This window comes from Maudiozyma barnettii (genome assembly GCF_903064755.1).
Source record: "Maudiozyma barnettii strain CLIB 1767 genome assembly, contig: KABA2_02, whole genome shotgun sequence".
Classification (NCBI taxonomy): domain Eukaryota; kingdom Fungi; phylum Ascomycota; class Saccharomycetes; order Saccharomycetales; family Saccharomycetaceae; genus Maudiozyma; species Maudiozyma barnettii.
This window is the reverse complement of record NW_024545239.1, coordinates 50,776-69,803: the sequence shown is the minus strand read 5'-3', so window position 1 is coordinate 69,803 and position 19,028 is coordinate 50,776. Positions and strand designations below refer to the sequence as shown.

Sequence of the window (19,028 nt, the reverse complement as noted above, 5' to 3'; positions counted from 1 at the left end):
AGAAAAAAAATTAAAAAAGATATATAAACAACAATATAAACAAATAACGAGAGTACCTCCGAGATTCGCAAAGGGTTCTAACAATAGTGTATACAGAGGGAACTAACCCAGATCCGAGATTAGTCATCACTGATTATACTAGCTATTATAGTATCTGTTTGCTTTTGAATTGGGAAGAAACGTTTAAAAGAAATTAGACTTCATCCCGAATTGTACTATTATTATTATTATTATTATTATTATTATTATTATTATTGATAACATTGCGAAGGTTTTTTTTCTCAAAAGATAGAGAGGATTGGAAAAGTTTAGATATTTGTTTTATTTTATTGTTTTTATTATAGTCATGACAACACCTACTCCTGTAAATACGAGGGAGGGGTTACCGTATCCAATTACAGTGGACCAGCTGATTGCCGATGTCGGAGATGAAATATCCAAAGGTGATAGGCTCTTTGTGTATAAGTTTTGGTATATTGTAGAAATGGCTAACTCTCCCGATGATAGTGATTCCACAGAAACGACAAAGAAAGTTGTGAGGGAATCTATTGAATTTTTTGAGTCTCCTTTTGAAGGAAAGCTTCATTCTTGGAATGTGGAAGCTGGTACAGAGATTGCATCTCCCAATCAGACAGTGTGTCAAATCATAAGACCATGTAACCATGATATAGTGTACGGTGGATTGTGCACAATGTGTGGTAAAGAAGTCGACGAAGTCGAGCAACAAGCCATCGGCGGTGCCAATTTAGCCATCTCACATACTGATGTTAATTTGAAAATTAGTAGGAAAGCAGCTAGTGATATAGGTCATGATATTAAGAAACATTTAAGAAATAGTAAAAAGTTGGTATTAGTAGTAGATTTGGATCAAACTGTGATTCATTGTGGTGTTGATCCGACTATCGGTGAATGGAAAAGAGACCCCACGAATCCAAATTATGAAACCTTAAAAGATGTTAGAATATTTTCATTGGAGGAAGAACCAATTGTACCATTTATGTATATGGGTCCAAAACCACCTTTAAGGAAATGTTGGTATTATGTTAAAATAAGACCAGGTTTAAAAGAATTTTTTGCCAAAATTGCCCCTTATTATGAAATGCATATATATACAATGGCCACAAGAGCTTATGCTCTTGAAATATCAAAAATTATTGACCCAGATCATAGTTTATTTGGAGACCGAATATTGTCTCGTGATGAGAATGGCTCCATGACCCAAAAATCGTTGGAAAGATTATTTCCCTCTGATCAATCCATGGTTGTAATAATCGATGACAGAGGTGATGTATGGAATTGGTCCCCAAATTTGATCAAAGTTACTCCTTATAATTTTTTTGTTGGTGTAGGGGATATTAACTCCAACTTCTTGCCAAAACAGCAATCTACGATGTTACAGATGGGTAGACGGTCAAGAACAAAAGTAAAAGAATCAGATGATCTATTGACAGATATAATAGATACAGAGAAAATATTAAAAGAGAAAATTGATGAAGAAGTGAAAAGACAAGAAGAAGAATTGAGTCACCAAGAAGGCCCAAGAAATGATGATAAACAATCAACAGAAACTAAAGAGGAATGGACTAAAAAATTGGAGTATTCAGCATCCCTAGAAGTACAGCAAAAAAATAGACCTTTAGCAGCATTACAACAACATTTACAAAATCAAAAATTGCTAATTGATGATGATGATGAATTATTTCATTTGAAGGACACATTAGTTAGAATACATGAAACATTCTACAACAAGTTAGAAGAAAGTCCGAACAATGATGCAATGGTAGATATCAAGTATATACTTCCAGATATGGAAAAGAAAGTATTTGATGGTTGTCATTTTGTATTTTCTGGCTTAATTCCACTAAATACAGATGTTCAGAAAGCTGATATTGTGATATGGACTAGTAAATTTGGCGGAACCACAGAGCTTGATATAGATGAAAACACAACACATGTGGTAACGAAGACCCCTGGAACATATAAAGCTAGATTAGCAAAGAGTTATAATCCTAAGATCGAAGTTGTTCATCCTGATTGGATATTCGAGTCATTATCATCATGGGAACGTATTGATGTAGCTCCATATAGGCTGATTGTTGAACAACCAGTCTCTCATGAAGATGTTGAACAATTCAAGGAAAAATTAGAAAGGTTGAGAAGAGAAAGGGAAGTTCAGCATACTGCAAAGGATGAAGAGGAGTATGATGAGTTTGCAGAAGATTTAAAGCCGCCTAACCCTGCTGATCTGTTTGCCAATGGGGATTCGTGGTTGAATGAAGAAGATGAAGAGATCCCTTCAGATGAAGATGAGGATGATGATGATGAGGATAACAATGAATCAGAAACTACCGGTAAGGGTAAATGTACCAAGAGAGCAGCCCCTGAAGATATGGCTGAAGCTAATACTATCAAAAAGACTCACGTAGCTGATGCAGAAAATGTAGAAAGTGATAGTGATAGTGATTCCGGTATGGAAGAAGAACTTCTCAATATGTTAGATAGTTAACTTTCTGTCAAAGGGATTCTTAAATAATTTTTAATTTTTCTATAGTACATACTCTTTTTTTTTAATTGTTAATGCATTTCATAAAAGTTATTCTACATTACTTTCTTCTCTTATATGTCAAATTCTGATTAATCTTTTGTAACGGTTGTCTCAATTTCGTTAATTTTTCTGGTCTTTAGACGGGGAAAGCGAATCTCGAATATAGCTCGAAGCCGATCCCTTGAAATGATAAACTTACAAAACAAAGGGGAATGTGATGAGGACTACATAATGCTAATAACGGCCTTGGTTTTCGAGAGAATCAGAACTGTAATCACTGCAACTTTAACTGACATTTATATAGTTGATCATTAGTTATTCTAAAATAAGGAAAAATGGCAATTGAATTGACATGTCCTTTGGGAGATATCCCCGATGATTTGAAAACCCCAATCCAGAAATGGTTAGCTCAAGACAAAAATATTGAAACAATAGAAGAAGTTATCAATTTATGCAATGATCATAATTGGACGGAATTACATAGCAGGTTTGACAAAAGAATTACTTTTGGTACCGCTGGTTTGAGATCTAGTATGGAAGCAGGTTTTAGTAGAATGAACAGTTTGGTAGTCCTTCAAACAACACAGGGTCTCGCCACATATTTGAAGAAAATAAACCCCAAAAATTTAACATTTGTTATTGGTCATGACCATAGATTGCATTCAAAGGAATTTGCAACTGTTACTACTGCCATTTTCTTGAAGGCAGGTTTTAAAGTTTATTCTCTAAATCCTGAGGAGGAATTGGTTCATACACCACTTGTTCCATTCAGTATTGACCAATTGGGTGCAGCTGCAGGTGTTATGATTACTGCAAGTCACAATCCCATGATGGATAATGGTTATAAAGTTTATTACTCTAATGGTTGTCAGATAATCCCACCTCATGATCATAATATCGCCAAGTCTATAAACGAAAATTTGGAACCTTGGGTTGATAAATGGGATTGGAAGGTATTGCTGGATAAAGGTCAAGAAGAAGGTATGTTGAAATATGTTAAAGAAGATATGACCACAAAATATCTGCAAGCTGTAGGTAAGCAGCTAGTAGATAAGGAGCTAGTATCAAGACTATCCAACCTTTCAAATAAGCCATGGTTTGTATATACTCCTATGCATGGTGTTGGTCACGAGATCTTCGAACGAATCACTGAAGGATTATTACATTTGAAAGATGGGAAAGATTATATTTGTGTTCCTGAACAAGTAGAACCCGATCCGACTTTCAGAACAGTTAGCTTCCCAAATCCTGAAGAAAAGGGAGCCCTAGATTTAGCAATTGCGCTAGCAGAAAAGGAACATATACATCTAGTGCTTGCTAATGACCCAGATGCCGATAGATTTTCTATTGCTGTCAAAGATATTAGGAAAGGTGTCTGGAAACAGATATCGGGTGACTCAATCGGATTTTTATTTGCAACATATGAATTTCAAAAGTATCAAAAGCTTGATGAAGACTTTAAAAAGAAGCATCCACTTGCAATGGTTAACTCTACTGTGTCTTCGCAATTAATAAAGAAAATGGCAGAGGTGGAAGGATTCCTTTATAATGATACATTAACAGGTTTTAAATGGATTGGTAATAGAACCATAGACCTTGAAAACGAGGGTTATTATATACCATTAGGATATGAAGAAGCCCTGGGATATATGTTCCCTACAATGGAGCATGATAAAGATGGTATAAGTGCATCCACTGTATTCTTACAATGCTATGCCAATTGGATTTTGGATTTCAAAAAATACCCATTAGACATACTTGAAGATGGATTTAAAAAATACGGTTACTTTAAGCAATATAATGGGTACTATAAACTCCCAAATCAAGAGTTAATTCATGAAATTTTTGATTTCATTAGAAACAAGTATGAACCTAATGGAACATACCCACATATTATTGGTAGCCAATTACATGTCACGACATTTAGAGATTTAACTATTGGTTTCCAATCTGATACGCCAGATAATAAACCTCTGCTACCTGTTGACTCTACATCTCAGATGATTACTGTAACTGCTACCCCATCTTATGTTGAAGGAAATGAAAATATCAGATTTACTATGAGAGGTTCAGGTACAGAACCAAAATTAAAGGTTTATATCGAGGCTTCTGCAGAAACAAAAACAAGAGCAAATTACTTGACAAAATTGACATGGGAAATTCTGAAAAAAGAATGGTTTAGACCAGATGTTACGGGCCTGAAGACTGATTTTTAAGTCATGCAGGTATTGAGCCCTTGATATTTCAGTTCTCATAAACTAATTGTTAAATTAAATCTCAATTTGCTAAGTTAATTATCGTTTATATTACATAAAAATAATTAAAAATAATAAATGTACCCAATTTATCACACCCCATATTATAACACGGTTTCTGAAATTTATATAAAACAGTCCAAACAGATAAAGATTAACTCAAGTTGGTTTGTGACTCTACCCTCCTCTTCATTCTTAGTCTATGATTTCTCCATAGATCTTCTACCATGTAAGAAAAGGAAAATAGGAAACCGATACCACCTAGACCAATACCTAAGTATAAAGCCGACCTATATCCGCCTAAGGTATTTGTTCCACTTTTATTGATTTGTGCCTCTACAGTGGTACCCATATCTAAGAATAATGATGTTGCATAGTTGACAATTGTATTGACAAGAGAACCGGCCATACCTTGATATTCCATAGGTAATTCATCACTTAAAATAATAGAAGAACCTGGAAATGAGAAATCCATACCCATAGCAAGAACAACTTGCATCCCTAAACTATTCCTCCAATAGGTTTGACTTGGTGGTGTGACACTAAAAATTATGCAACCACAAGTAAACCCAATAGAAGATAAACAAAATACAATAGATGGACCGATCTTCTTCATGAAAAAAGCAACAAAAAATGCAGCAAGTGTACCAAAAATAATAAAGATAAAATGAGTACTACCTGCCCATAATGGACTAAAGTGTCTCAAATTTAGATTGAAGGAATAGTAATAAAAGGTCCAGATACCAAAGGAACCCCAACCAAAGAATAAAGAAATGAGAATTGTTATTATATTACGATTCTTTGTGACGGCTGGTGGTAACAGAGGATGTTCCGCCCATTTTATTTCATAAATGAAGAAGGAAATAAGTAAGAAAGTTGAAATAATCAGTAAAACGATAACATAAGCCTTTTGCCATCCATCAATTGAACCTTGATTCCAAACAAAATTGAAAATGATTAAACCAAGAACACCAATTACTGAGCCGATCCAATCCATCTTAAAACCGTTAATGTTGGTGGGAATGTTTTTTGGGACCGTGTATAGGATCATTAATAGATTCACGAAAGAAGCAATACCATATGCATAGAAAATCCAAGGCCATTGTGTAGGATCTTCGTATACAATTAAGCCACCCCATAAACCACCAAATGTTGCACCAACAGGTGCCATGCAACCAATTAGACTAATGACAATATTTTTTCTTAAAGATCCAACTTTGTAAATGTTACCTACCAATCCCATAATATTTGGTAAAACAAGTGAAATACCTAACCCTTGGAATGATCTGCAAACGATAAAAAATGCGTCACTTCCAGAATAATTGGCGAAACCGCAAATCAATGACCATATAGTCATAATAATACAACCCCATATTAAAACGATTCTAAGGCCATATATATCACCAAGCCTCCCACCAACTAGAATAAATGATCCGGATACTAAAGGAAATGAAGCCATCAACCAGGGTTTCTTTGTGTCATCCGAATTAAAAGCGTCAGAAATAACATTCATTGTAGACAAGACTTGCGTTTGACCTGCTTGATTTAATAAATTTGCTAGCATACAAGATATTATAAAGACATATTCCTTAAAGGTTGAGTTGAAATAATTTGGATTTTGCCATTTCGAATTTTCTAAGGATACATCATCTGACGTTGAACTTGAGCTTGTCTGAAAATCTTCAGAATATTCTTCCTCTTTTTTGCGAAGATCAATATCAAAATCATCTCTGAGTTCGTAGGTATAATCGTTCTCCTTTAATTGATTCACAATCTGTTTGTCATCGAGAATGGTGTTGTCAACTTCGATATCTTCTTCCAGAGAAGTTTCGGAGTTATTAATTTGTTGCTTCTTTTTTGAGAAGAGCTTAAACATATTTTATTTTCTGTGGGTGTGATCTAATTCTAATAAAATGTTATACTTTATTGTAGTAATTTCCTTAGAATGAGGTTTTAATTAAGAGTTAATAAGAATTGACACTATCATATTTTTAGATAAATAGTCGATATTATCTTAGTTTATATACTTTTAATTTATTTATTTGAGTCGTTAATCTAGCTTAACATAGGTGTATTATCAAATAAGAAAAATGCATTAAACTACCTATTCTTTGTTGTCATGAATGAAGATTAAGATTGTTTGAACTCTTAAAATGTCGTGGCTTAATTGATGTTGTCCCAGCAACAACACGAATCGGGTCGTGCCATCCCTCAAAACAAATAAAAGAGAACCTACACGTAAATATATAAATAAATAAGCCTAAAAGAAGATGTGCAGGTTATTCAATGAGCTCCCTGACGCGTAAATAAAAAAAATTGAAACCAAGGAGTTGCTATAGTTACGTATGTATTTAGTTATACACATTTCTACTTTCTTGAGATCAATTATACTCTTTGTTACCGTTTAGAGATGTTTACAATTACGTTGCCGGGCCGACGCGTTTGTGAATAATTTCTTTTTTTTGGCGTTCTCAGTGGATTTCGCTGGGCGCTCTCTTTGATTTACATAATTATTTTTGACAATTATGTAATTTTTAGTAAAAATGCCATTCATTTTACTTCATTTTAGAAGATGTCTTTTGGAGAAGAGGGTGACTTCTTGAAAAAGAAAAGAAGTTTCTGGCAGATTCCTCTCACGAGTAATTAAATATATGTTTGTCATTATTAGTCAGTATATGATAAAAAATGTGCAGTTTTAATTGTATGAATATTTGTATATGTGCGTGTGTATATATGTATGTATTATACTATAATGTTCTTAGTAGTGTTATTATCAATATTGGGTAATTGATTAGATAAAATGTTTATTAGTTCAAATAATATAATACCGACGGGCTTAGCTACAGTCGTAAATTATCACATGTTCTAACTTTACCGTCACCGAGCTATGAATGCCAACAATTATATTATTATTTTGAATTTTGCCATTGGTATAGATCATTGGCAGCATCATTATTTCTCTTTCTTCTCTTAGTAGGTCTATGGGAGTTATCACCTGTCATCATGTCCGTGCCATTGTAAGTATATCTACGAGGTATATCTAACACCATTTCATTATTAGCGGAGAGAGGGTTTTCAATACGGCCAACTGTTTCGTTATTTATGTTGTTGGTTGTATTTCTTCTTTGAGCATTGTTCGATTGTTGACTCCTATGAGGCATACCATCTATCGATTTCGGTGTAACGGTAGACTCATCCACTAACAATGGAGCTAACCCTAAGGAACCGTCAACAATAAAATCGTAGTTAGAATTGTAGTTATTTGTCTGTTGACCGTTATAAGAAGGGTAATCTCCTTGTTGTTTGGATGAATCTGGGACGTAATTATTTTCGTTGTAGTCGTGAGCATTTGTATTATTTTGTTGAAGGTTGTTATTGAAGAAATTATTGACATCCCCTGATGATAATGAGAAATCGTTATTTAAGAACATCATCATTGTTGATAAGTTATTATTTGACATTTTAGATGGTCTTGAACCATTATTGTTATTTATGTTCTGGTTGTGATTGTTGGAAGTAGGGTTAATAAATTGTGTACCACCGCTATTATTATTATTTTCATTACCAGCTTCCGATAATTGTTGTAAGGATGTTATGAAATCACCATTGCTTGGTATTCTAAAGAATTTATCTATCGCACTGAAGGAATTATTCAAACTATTCGTTATGTCTTTGGTATTGGAGGTTCCATTGTTGATATTATTTTCTAGATGGGATGCTTGAATATTTTTCTTCCCACTATTATTATTGGCAAAAAGACTTCCTAGATCGAAATTACTAACTTGGGAACGATTGGAATTTAAGACAGGATCCAACTGAAGAGCCTCTGCAAAGGCAGTTTGTGTATATTGTGGATCTAAGTTATTACCTTTTAAGGACTTCGATAAATCTGTAGTCTCTTCGTGCTTAATTTCTGGTCCATTTACAGAAATATCATTGGCCTCTAATTTAATACTATTCCTTAGCTGTTCCTTGTTATTTGGGACAGTATTCTCATCTGATTCAATTTGGTCTTTTTCTGTCTTCTTACTTGAACGTTTCTGAGATTCAATATTTTTGATAGTAGGTTTACCCATTAATTTATTGTAATAATTTATCTTTCTTTGAAGAAATTTCTCAACCTTTTCAGGTTTCACATTTGTACCTTGTAGATATAAGTTAATTGTAAGGTCTAAAAGTTTTAAACTATGGAATGAGATAACACCAGGTAAACCCAACTTTCTGTCATTCTCAATGGATTGGATTATGTTCAATAATAATTTTTTGTTATCAATATATAATGATCCACCCTTTATATAGTCTAGAGAACCTTGAGCACTCATGACTGAAAATCTAGCTAATGTTCTTGATGAATCCATAGGTAGTGCAAAATATGTGGAACTGATAGAATTAAACGCCGATAACATAGTGTTTATTGCTTGTTGTAATGAAACAAATGCTGAAGAGGATCTATCCAATTTATCAGATTTAGGGTCTTTACTGGTATCTATCACGATTGGTTTACTAGCTAATACAGGCAAATGAATTATTGATTTGGCCAAGAAATAAAGTATAATTAATAATGTATTCTCGTTACCCTGTTTAAGTTGTTCTAAATCAATTGTTCCTGTGACGTCTAGTTTAAATTGATATTTTGGTGGAAGTCTAAATCTCCAATTATCTAAAGCATTTTCATGGATTAAGGCAATTTGTTTAGTTATTGATTCTGACATATTTCTTTTAAAGATAATATCTAAAATATTACCCATTACTTTGGCAAATCTTATAATTGCCAAAGAAAATTGTGACACGGTACCTTCCAATTTCACTGTAGTTGGGGACATTCCTTGACCTATATTTAATAGATCTTCATCTTCATCCTGTTCAGAAGACATAGCTGGATCATCTGAAGCTGCTCCGATTGGTAAAGCACACTCGATTTCATGATCTTTTATTAATCGAGGAACACCCAACTGTAGTGATGAAAAAACGTCTAAGTAGTAAATTGTCCAAAACAAAATTCTTCTATTACTTTGTTCGAATTTGTTCATAGTTGACCCAGATCCAACAAGGACAGCACTTGGGCAACGATGTAATCTTAGTTGTTGCGACATGGAGATTATCTTACCTCTTAAAGAATATATTTCAAGGATATCACCAGTGTTTAAATGATAGTAAAGTATCAAAGATAATAATTGTAATGTCTTGACAGAAGTTGTAGAGAAAACAAAATAAGGGTTTCTTGGGATATTATAAATTAATTTGTGGTAGTAAGCGGATAAATTATGGATATTATCTCCTTTGTTGTTATTGTTCTTGATCTTGATTAACAGACCCATATGACAAACGATCACTAGTATAGTGGTGAAAAACTTATAATTAAATGTCCCAATTTTATCCTGGTTGAATATTTTATTTTTATCGTTATTCATTTCAAATATTCCTCTCTTAAAATCACTATAATGCAAGAAAAATTCATCTCTGTTGAGTACTGGAATTAAATTAGACCAATGCTTGAAATATAACTCTATTAATTCATCAATATCATGGAATCTTAAATAAAAATTTAATGATGTATGCATTGTATGATCCTGAATCACTGTATCTGCATCTAAAATGTCTAATCTCATTACTTCTTTCAAGAAATGATGTAAATCATCAATATCCCATAAATTAGTATGTTTAATAAAGGAAAAATTCATTGATTCTGCAGCTAAATTATCACTGTCATTGTTCTTTGATTTAACGTAGTTAGGTTTTGGAAGATCACTTTTCAAAGAGGATAATAATGTCACGGTGTATAAACTTTGTTTCGAAGTGAATCCGAAAGTTTGTTTAATCTTTGCCATTAATTGTGGAATAAATAGAATTTCTTCAGTCGATCTAGGGATTGATAATGCGACTAATGTGGCTAGTTGTGTTGAATTTTCATGGTTTTTAATCTTTTTCAATGCCTTTGCCGCAGTTAAACCTGGTGCTTCATCTTGTTCAAAAGAAATCGTTGTTGGGTCATTTAGATTAGTTGTTGCTACGGGTTTGGCATGCATCTTACTTTCCATCGACTCTCTCTTCCCATTAGTGGAAGCATTCTTATTGTTCAAATAATCATTAGGGTCTCCTTCATTTTCTACAGTGGTTATTAAGCTATGATTGTTACAACATCCACTATTACATATGTGATTATTACTCTGCGTAGAAGATATATGGAATTTAATGTCAACAGCATCTAATGGATTTATCGGAGATATATTGGTAGAAGTTTGATCAGTTTCAGGTATAGATTTATTAGAATATGGAGATAATTCAATACCATGACGAATATCCTGTTGTGGCGACAATGTAGGGATTGTCTGATTATCATGTTTTAAATTATCATTAGTCTGTTGAGATAATAAAACTAAATTTGTTTGTGAAACGTTTAACACAGCTTTATTATTATTATTACTGGATACATTCCTTTCTGAACTCTTTTTATCATTCTCCGTAGAAATATGACCATTTTTAATATTATTAGTATGATTAGAATCCTTTTCCAGTATATTATTAGTATTGCCACCAATACTACTGGTAGTATTATTATTAGTTGTAGCAGTAGTTGAATAATTTGTCACTATATTAATTTGTTGTTCTTTTAAATCACAGATTGCCAATAGTCTTCTGTTTTCAGCTTCTAATTCTCTTACTCTTTCTTCTAGACTTTCTGTATATCCTCTAGGAAATGATTTTCTTATTAATTTATCACTAACTTTACATTCAAACCCTACTGCAGCACATTGAGAACATTGTGGTCTCTTCCCGTCACATCTAGTCTTTTTTGATCTGCATCGATCACAGGCCTGAGCTACTCTAAACCCTGACCCACCATTATTATTATTATTATTATTATTATTTGTTCCGGTATCTTTTACTAATGGAACGGAAGTAGAATTCTCCCTGTCGGAAGTCATGTTCGTCTTATTTGACATTGATATAACCGTATAAATTTGTTTAAGTGTATGTGTGTATGTGTTTGTGTGTATATATGTGTGTATGTGTGTATGCTTTTAGCTACTTTAACTATTTAATAAATAACTAGAAGAAATAAACTAGATATCCCTTTATTGAAAAAAGTATTTATCTTTTATAAATAAATAAAAATTGTCTAATGGCTTCGAAAAATAGAAAATATTAGAATAAACGGTGTATAGTTAGTCAGTAGTAAAACAAGAAACAGATAGTTCAAAGAATCTGTACCCTCTCTCTAAACATTAACTAATAGATCTTCTTATCAAAATAAACTAATCATAAGACGAAATGGGACTAGAATTATTAAATTAGTCTCGTTTCTTTCCAAGGTCCCCCCTCTCGTCTCTCTTACATTCACATTTAAACTGGAGTTTTGCCCGAATGCAAATATTGGTTATTGCTACCAGTCACGCAAGTCTTCACGTTATCTCCTCTTTGACTTGATTATATACATTTGTTAGAGGAAATGGGAAGAGAGAGGCATACATATGCACTGTGAAATCACTATTGTATGCCCCTTTTAGTGCTTGCAACGGTTCGCACCCTTACATCCTGTATGTACCAATTTGTAGGTAAGTGCCGCACAAACTCTGTTTCCCCGCGTTGATTGGTCCAGTACAACGCACAAAGAACGGCTGTGACCATCCCCGGTTCGTTTTTTGGTCTTTTGGTTGTTTTTTTCTATCGCAGCGAAACGATTGGTTAGGCAGTGTCGTGCCCAGTGATGTCCGGGTAAGAGCGTTTTGTGTATTTTTGACTCCACCCACACTACCCACCCATTCCCCCACGTTAAATGTTCCTCGTTCCCTCGCTGATCGTAGATCCACAATGTGTCAAGCAGAGATTGCCTTAGGTTCAACAGAAAAGAAACTAAACTCGTGAGTGTGGACGTTAGCGATTATCACGATTGTTTTAGGAAAAATTTGTGAAGTGGAAGAAGAGAACTTTGGATTTGATCCTTGTACATAACCCCATTCGTCAAACCGATTGGCCTTTCTCTCTCTCTGCTCTATCGTAAACTAATGACACCATTTATCACGTTCAGACTGATAAAGTTAACACTTTATTCATGGTTTTTCTATTTGTTACTCTCTAGTAGAATTCAACTATCGAATAATGTAGCATTGGAATCATTTGCTAAGTCTCATAAAGTTGCCTCCCCTACGGTAATGAACCTGCTGATTGCACATCCGGATGATGAAGTAATGTTTTTCGCTCCAACTTTGTCTCAATTACAAACATTGCATCATAAAGATAACAATTTATTCTTTAATATTATTTGTTTTTCAAATGGTGACGCTAATGACCTGGGTTCCATAAGAGCTAAAGAATTGAATGAATCGGTGTCTTTATTATTAAGAGGACAACAATATTCTGTTCATTTATTTGAACATAAAGATGGAATGGACGAAGTATGGGATCAAGAATTGATGCTGAAACAATTAGAAACAGTTATTGGAGATGTCAATGATGCTTTGATTCTAACATTTGATTCAAGGGGTGTCTCGGGACATATTAACCATAGAACATGTAACTCTGTAGCAATGACTTATAAGACCTTGCATCCAGGTACGACTTTATTCCTATTAGATAGTTATGGCCAGAATATTATTAAAAAATATTCTGCATTTGTATTGGAATTAATAAAAATCGCATTGACTTTCTTATTAGAATTGTATGAAAGAGTTTTCCATAACAAGTTTCTACCAACCACTCTAATCAATTATTACAGACAAGAAAGTATAAATGATAAACTAACATTTTTCATTCCATTTCCTAAATACGCTTTCGCTTATGCAACTATGTTAAATGCTCATCAATCACAGGTAGTATGGTTCAGATACGGGTGGTGGGCTTGTTCCAGGTTTGTGTTTGTTAATGATTTACAAATCGTATGAATATTTTTATGTTATTTATTTATGTGTATGTATATCGTAAGTAAATGAATTGTTTTGTGTTTGATTTTTTTTTTACATGTATTCATATAGTTACCTCACCATAATGGACCAAGTATCGTGTCATCGTCAACCATCTCATCGTAATTCTCATTTGTCTTCTTGTTATTTTTCAATACAATCAAATAACTGGAAAATTTACGTAACATAGCCTCATTACCACTATCTAATGACCATTGTGTAATAAATTCTTCTGTTTTACTATATTTCTTCTTATTAATCAAACGACGAATAATAAATTTTTGATATTTACAAATAATGGACCATTCGCTATTTTCAATCTTGTTTCTTTGTTCATAAAACTCTGTGAAGCAATTTGTATACACAGCAATGCAATCCTTTAAGTTTTTAGTCCTCTCTAGAATTCTATACAGCTCTTTTGTGATAGAATAATCAAATGGGATGGTTCTTCTCCTCATATTATGCCATTGCTTCATAGTATTCCAACAATCTAGCCCATTTTCGTTACCAACTGCAAAGTCTTTGTTACCTCTCTTAGGACTACAACCTTCTAACATTAGCTGTCTCCAGAAATTTATATCAAGATTAATATTTGGATGTTTTTCAAGAATTCCATTCAAGAATTTGTTAGCTTCATGCATACCATCTGAATAAATATAACAAATAACTTTCATTAAAGCAGTGACAACTTCAGAATTTGGAGCTTTATGGACCTCCCCACTAACGAAGTCAGGGCCTTGGATAGAAATACCCCATTTTTTTGTAGTGAACTTATTCAATAATTCAATTCTATTCATTCTACCTAGAGTATAACAAATTTCGGTATCCCAATAAGAAAACTTGTTTTGTAAACTATAATCAATCAAATTGAAGATATATGTATCATCAGTTATTTCATAGGATCTATCACCGTACCATAAATTAGAATATGATCCACAACGAACTTTTAAGTAATTCCTAACAGTGTCAATATCTCTGGCTTCCCCAAATACTAAGGACTCATCCAATTGAATAAGATCAGTTAAAACATCGTGGGCTCTTTTTAATCTCCCTAATTTCAAAAACATACCCAAAAACAAATTGGTATCTCGAAGTTTAAGTGCATCTAGCTCTTGGGATTGATTCATTATACCTTGATATTCATAATACACTTGATCAAGATTCTTTATGAAGTCTGTTTTATTCGGTATGAATTTATATTTGGACATTTCATCTAAATTTTTGGAGAAATCGGCATATTTACTTGGAATGCCATTCACTATTGGTTTCGAGTTGGATGTTTTACTACTAGATTCAGTCCTATAGAGACGATGTGTCTGAAAGGAACTACCCCTAGCTATGTCTCTCGAAAAATATGATACTCTTAGACTTGCAAAGTCAGTGATTGCTTTGGAAGCCGCCACTGGCTGACTTCTAAGCAACATCAAAATAGGTATTTATATCGTTAATACTTCTAATCGACGTTAAACTATATCAATATATATATATATATTATTCCCCATCAAAGATATTGGGAAAGCTCTTTAAATGCTACTTAATGATTCCTTGTTATGTATCAAGGTCTTTTATTCTTCTTATTTCAACTCAAGCGGACTAGCAGCAAATAAGAACGCGCGCGGACAGTAAAACTTCTCTCAGTTAACAAATATTTGTTCTATTAGTACTAATGTAAAGGGATTCTTACAATACATTTGCTACATCAGGAAGCTATTGACACTGTTCAGTGTTGCTCTCGACACATTTATGTTTCTTCCATTGAGGTGTGTGATTAACTGTGAAAAATGTTTCCTTATTACGGTCTTTGTGATTAAAGGTTCTCCCTTAGGTTCAAACTTCCAGTCTTGCGTATAATCTTTACACAATACACTGAGCAATACACCTATAGATATATCAGCACCTGTGTTGCAGCACACTAGGACATTTGAACTTTCTGAGATTGTGCAATGGATTGTATCGTATATTTCTGGCAATTTGATTCTTAGATCCTTGGATGATTTCTTAGAGCCACTTTGCAAATTGTATATTTTAATCAAAGTATTTGGATTGTTTGGATCGGTTTCTACTTTGACATTATCACTCAATATTATCAGTACTTTGTACTCATTGGATAGTTCCTGGTACACTCCTTTATTTATAGTTGAATTCTCCATTATTCTACCTAAAGATAACCTTTCTGTAATGTGCTCTATAGGTTTAATTATGTCATCAATTGTTTCCTTCAGAGAAGTTTGTGCCATCGCTTTTGTAAGAACTAACTCCTTTATATAATTTTCTAGTTCATCTATACCATGTTTGGGATTAGTCAAATATGCATAATGCTCCCAAAACATTTGTGGTGTAAGACCCTCCGACCAGAGTTCATGATCATCTGCAGCACCTTGAACATAAGTGAACCCATTTCGTTTATCCATACCATCTTGTGCTTGGTAACTCACAGTACAGAGGATCAAAGGTATAATCTTTTCATTTTCTGGAACTTTCCACTCTGAATTGATGGATTCTCCAGTAAAAGGATCTACCGAGTTTTGTAAAATCGATGACCCCGGATATACCCAAATTGGTCTCAGGATTCTTCCATTTAAGGAATTATATAATTTTTTACCATCCAATGCCCCTAATGTCTTCATTTTCTCCACCAAAGCTGGTAATTTTAGACTTATTGAATGATACTCATTAGCAGAAACTGTCACTGGTGGCACAAATAATATATCCTCGGTTTCGAATTCAATGCCGGCGCTCTCTAACATAATAAAATTTACAACCGCACACCATATAGGTATTGTCTTACTCAAAGAATCAGGAATCTTTTTACCACGTCTGGTGCTATCTACAATAATAATACCTCCTTTCTCTTGCAATGTTGGAAAGAGATGGAAATTTAATCTCCTAGTGCTAAAATCCCATTGACTGGTATGTCCATCAGTACTTTTGAAATAACTGGTTTGGCCGTAGGTCTTGGGGTCACAGTACCATATCCCGCATCTCTCATTAGGTATCAATGCATAGTCCTTGAATTGTTCCCTTACTTGACTTTCTAAAAACTGATGGTCATATGAAATACTCAGTAAACGATTTCTCAACGATTTGTTCTCTTTCCTGATATCTTTATTCAGTTGTGAGAGTGTTTCATTCCAATTAGAATTTTCCATATCTTTTTTAATCAACTGGCTGATCAATAATAAAGTCAAGATACTGTTCACATTTTGACAAAAATCACTGTCCCTGGCAGCCTTAATATATCGTTTCCTATATCAACAATACACTAATTTAATATATGTTAGTTAACTCATCGCCTTAATTTTTTCAGTTTGGAATAAAAAGCGAGTTTGAGAAAAATGAAAACAATCAATCATGAGAGGGTGAACTGGTCTAACTTGTCATAAACCCTTAGTGATTGTTTTAAAAGAAATTGAAAAAGGATATCCATACATTAACAAGCCGGTATAATAATTTAAAGGTAGTAGTTGGTATATCTAGTATTTGCTCGGTAATAAGAAACCTTTAAACGAAAGAAGATGTCGACCACACTTGATCTTAAACCCTTAGAGGGTTCCTATCGCTCAACCGAAGAACCCCACGTAGAGGCTCAGCTTCACCAGTGTATTTTATATTGTATTGAATTGACTCCAGATATGTTCCAAAGTGTCGAAGACTTGAATGGGAAAGTTCAATTGGTTGAGATTTTAGAGTCAATAAAAGAACTAATGTCTCAGTTGGTGATAGTGAAACCAGGAACTGCCATTGGTTGTTATTTATATCATTCTGGTAAAGAGACAGGTGGGAATGGTATTTATGAATTGCTACCACTACAAAATATAAATATTAGATCCATGAAAAAACTAAATGATTTACTGTACGATTTTGAACATGGTACTGACCCTGTAACTTACTTCGCGTATGATTCAAATAACTTCGTGCCACTTGAAACATTATTCGTGTATATTCAAGAGAAATGTGGTATAACAAACCCAGATAAAAAAAGATACGAAATTAGATCTGTATTTTTATTTACAAGTAGGGACTCTCCAAAGGAAATGAATGACACAGAAACTGTACAAAGATTGAAAAGGATTGTAGACGATATGACCGATAACTATATTACTTTCGTGCCGTTCTTTATAAGTTCAAAGGAAACCCCATTTAATACAGAGTTTTATAATGATGTGTTACGTTTTAATTCCAGACCATGGTCGGACAAATCTAAATTCTGGAAAGTGAATACAGACCCAATTTCAGCATCTTCTATCAAAATGAGAGTACAGCAAAGAAAGGAGTTGAAGAGAATATTGTTTGTGTGTCCTTTAATTCTAAATGAACAGAATAATTTTGTAGTGGGTTTAAGAGGTAATAACATTTTAAGTCATGAAAAGCCAGGTTCGCGTTACAAATTAGTATATGAGAAAGAAGATGTTAGGTATGAGGCTTTCTCTCATAGAAAATATTTAGATCCTGCCACTGGGAAAGTTATAGATAAGGATGGTCTACTCAAAGTTTATTCGATTGGGGACCTGAATGTTGACATACCAGATGATAAGTTGATGAATCTGGGAGAAGATGTCGCGGGATACAGTTCATTTCTGAAACTAATTTGTTTCAGATCATCATCCCTTTGCATAAAATATTATAATAATATTGACAAAACTATATTTATTTCATCAGATGACAGGAGTTACGAAGGGTCATATGAGACCCTGTCTTCCCTCTTCAGAACAATGAAGGAAAAAGATAAATGTATGATTGTTTGGGGTAATGTTAAAAGTAATTCAAATCCAGCTCTTTATGTGATGTCACCGGCATATGATCCAGGGCTATATGGCGGTTTCTTTCTCTGGAAGATACCATTTGTCGATGAGGTAAGAAAGTTTCCCCCTCTCCTTACATATAAGAACATTGAACAATCAACAGATTATAAAAATCTCTGCAAAGTTACAGAAAATATAGTAAACTTTCTCACCTTGAAAAAGGGATACAACCCAGCAGACTATAAAAACCCAGGTCTCCAAAAGCATTTTAAAGTTTTAAGTGATTATATTTTACAGACTCCTGTACCTGACATTGGTGATACTGATATAACTCAAGAGGATGATACCCTTAGGAAAATTATTAACGTAAGGGAAAACATTTTAGCATCGGCTTCTTCTAAAGACCCTCAACTACAAAGGTTACATAAATATGTTAACGTATGGAATGTTCTTTATTCAAAGATTGCTGATGAAGAAGCGTTGGGTGTAGGTGTCGTTAGAAACATACCAAAGAGGACTAAGCCATCCATGAATTTATAAATTTTAAACAGGTTAAAAAGAGAAGCTAAGATCCTATGTGGGTGTA

The 19,028-nt window shown here is 33.7% G+C and overlaps 8 protein-coding genes across 8 annotated transcripts; 4 read left to right on the top strand and 4 right to left on the bottom strand.

The window, feature by feature from the left end:
* Positions 1 to 346: 346 nt before the first annotated feature.
* Positions 347 to 2,506, top strand: FCP1 (protein serine/threonine phosphatase; the record flags this gene model as incomplete). The annotated part of the gene is made up of 1 exon (XM_041548731.1): positions 347 to 2,506. The coding sequence occupies one exon, from the start codon at positions 347 to 349 to the stop codon at positions 2,504 to 2,506; it is 2,160 nt and encodes a 719-aa protein (XP_041404665.1).
* A 374-nt stretch (positions 2,507 to 2,880) lies between these two features.
* Positions 2,881 to 4,761, top strand: PRM15 (phosphoribomutase PRM15; the record flags this gene model as incomplete). The annotated part of the gene is made up of 1 exon (XM_041548730.1): positions 2,881 to 4,761. The coding sequence occupies one exon, from the start codon at positions 2,881 to 2,883 to the stop codon at positions 4,759 to 4,761; it is 1,881 nt and encodes a 626-aa protein (XP_041404664.1).
* Positions 4,762 to 4,954: 193 nt separating this feature from the next.
* Positions 4,955 to 6,676, bottom strand: ATR2 (Atr2p; the record flags this gene model as incomplete). The annotated part of the gene is made up of 1 exon (XM_041548729.1): positions 4,955 to 6,676. The coding sequence occupies one exon, from the start codon at positions 6,674 to 6,676 to the stop codon at positions 4,955 to 4,957; it is 1,722 nt and encodes a 573-aa protein (XP_041404663.1).
* A 1,033-nt stretch (positions 6,677 to 7,709) lies between these two features.
* Positions 7,710 to 11,744, bottom strand: CAT8 (DNA-binding transcription factor CAT8; the record flags this gene model as incomplete). Its single annotated transcript, XM_041548728.1, has 1 exon — positions 7,710 to 11,744. The coding sequence occupies one exon, from the start codon at positions 11,742 to 11,744 to the stop codon at positions 7,710 to 7,712; it is 4,035 nt and encodes a 1,344-aa protein (XP_041404662.1).
* Positions 11,745 to 12,806: 1,062 nt separating this feature from the next.
* Positions 12,807 to 13,682, top strand: GPI12 (N-acetylglucosaminylphosphatidylinositol deacetylase; the record flags this gene model as incomplete). The annotated part of the gene is made up of 1 exon (XM_041548727.1): positions 12,807 to 13,682. One exon carries the CDS (start codon positions 12,807 to 12,809, stop codon positions 13,680 to 13,682), a length of 876 nt encoding a protein of 291 aa, XP_041404661.1.
* Positions 13,683 to 13,777: 95 nt separating this feature from the next.
* AEP2 (Aep2p) lies at positions 13,778 to 15,124 on the bottom strand (the record flags this gene model as incomplete). Its single annotated transcript, XM_041548726.1, has 1 exon — positions 13,778 to 15,124. The coding sequence occupies one exon, from the start codon at positions 15,122 to 15,124 to the stop codon at positions 13,778 to 13,780; it is 1,347 nt and encodes a 448-aa protein (XP_041404660.1).
* Positions 15,125 to 15,394: 270 nt separating this feature from the next.
* On the bottom strand, positions 15,395 to 16,849 carry RIT1 (tRNA A64-2'-O-ribosylphosphate transferase; the record flags this gene model as incomplete). The annotated part of the gene is made up of 1 exon (XM_041548725.1): positions 15,395 to 16,849. The coding sequence occupies one exon, from the start codon at positions 16,847 to 16,849 to the stop codon at positions 15,395 to 15,397; it is 1,455 nt and encodes a 484-aa protein (XP_041404659.1).
* A 366-nt stretch (positions 16,850 to 17,215) lies between these two features.
* Positions 17,216 to 18,982, top strand: YKU70 (ATP-dependent DNA helicase YKU70; the record flags this gene model as incomplete). Its single annotated transcript, XM_041548724.1, has 1 exon — positions 17,216 to 18,982. The coding sequence occupies one exon, from the start codon at positions 17,216 to 17,218 to the stop codon at positions 18,980 to 18,982; it is 1,767 nt and encodes a 588-aa protein (XP_041404658.1).
* Between the last annotated feature and the right edge of the window lie 46 nt (positions 18,983 to 19,028).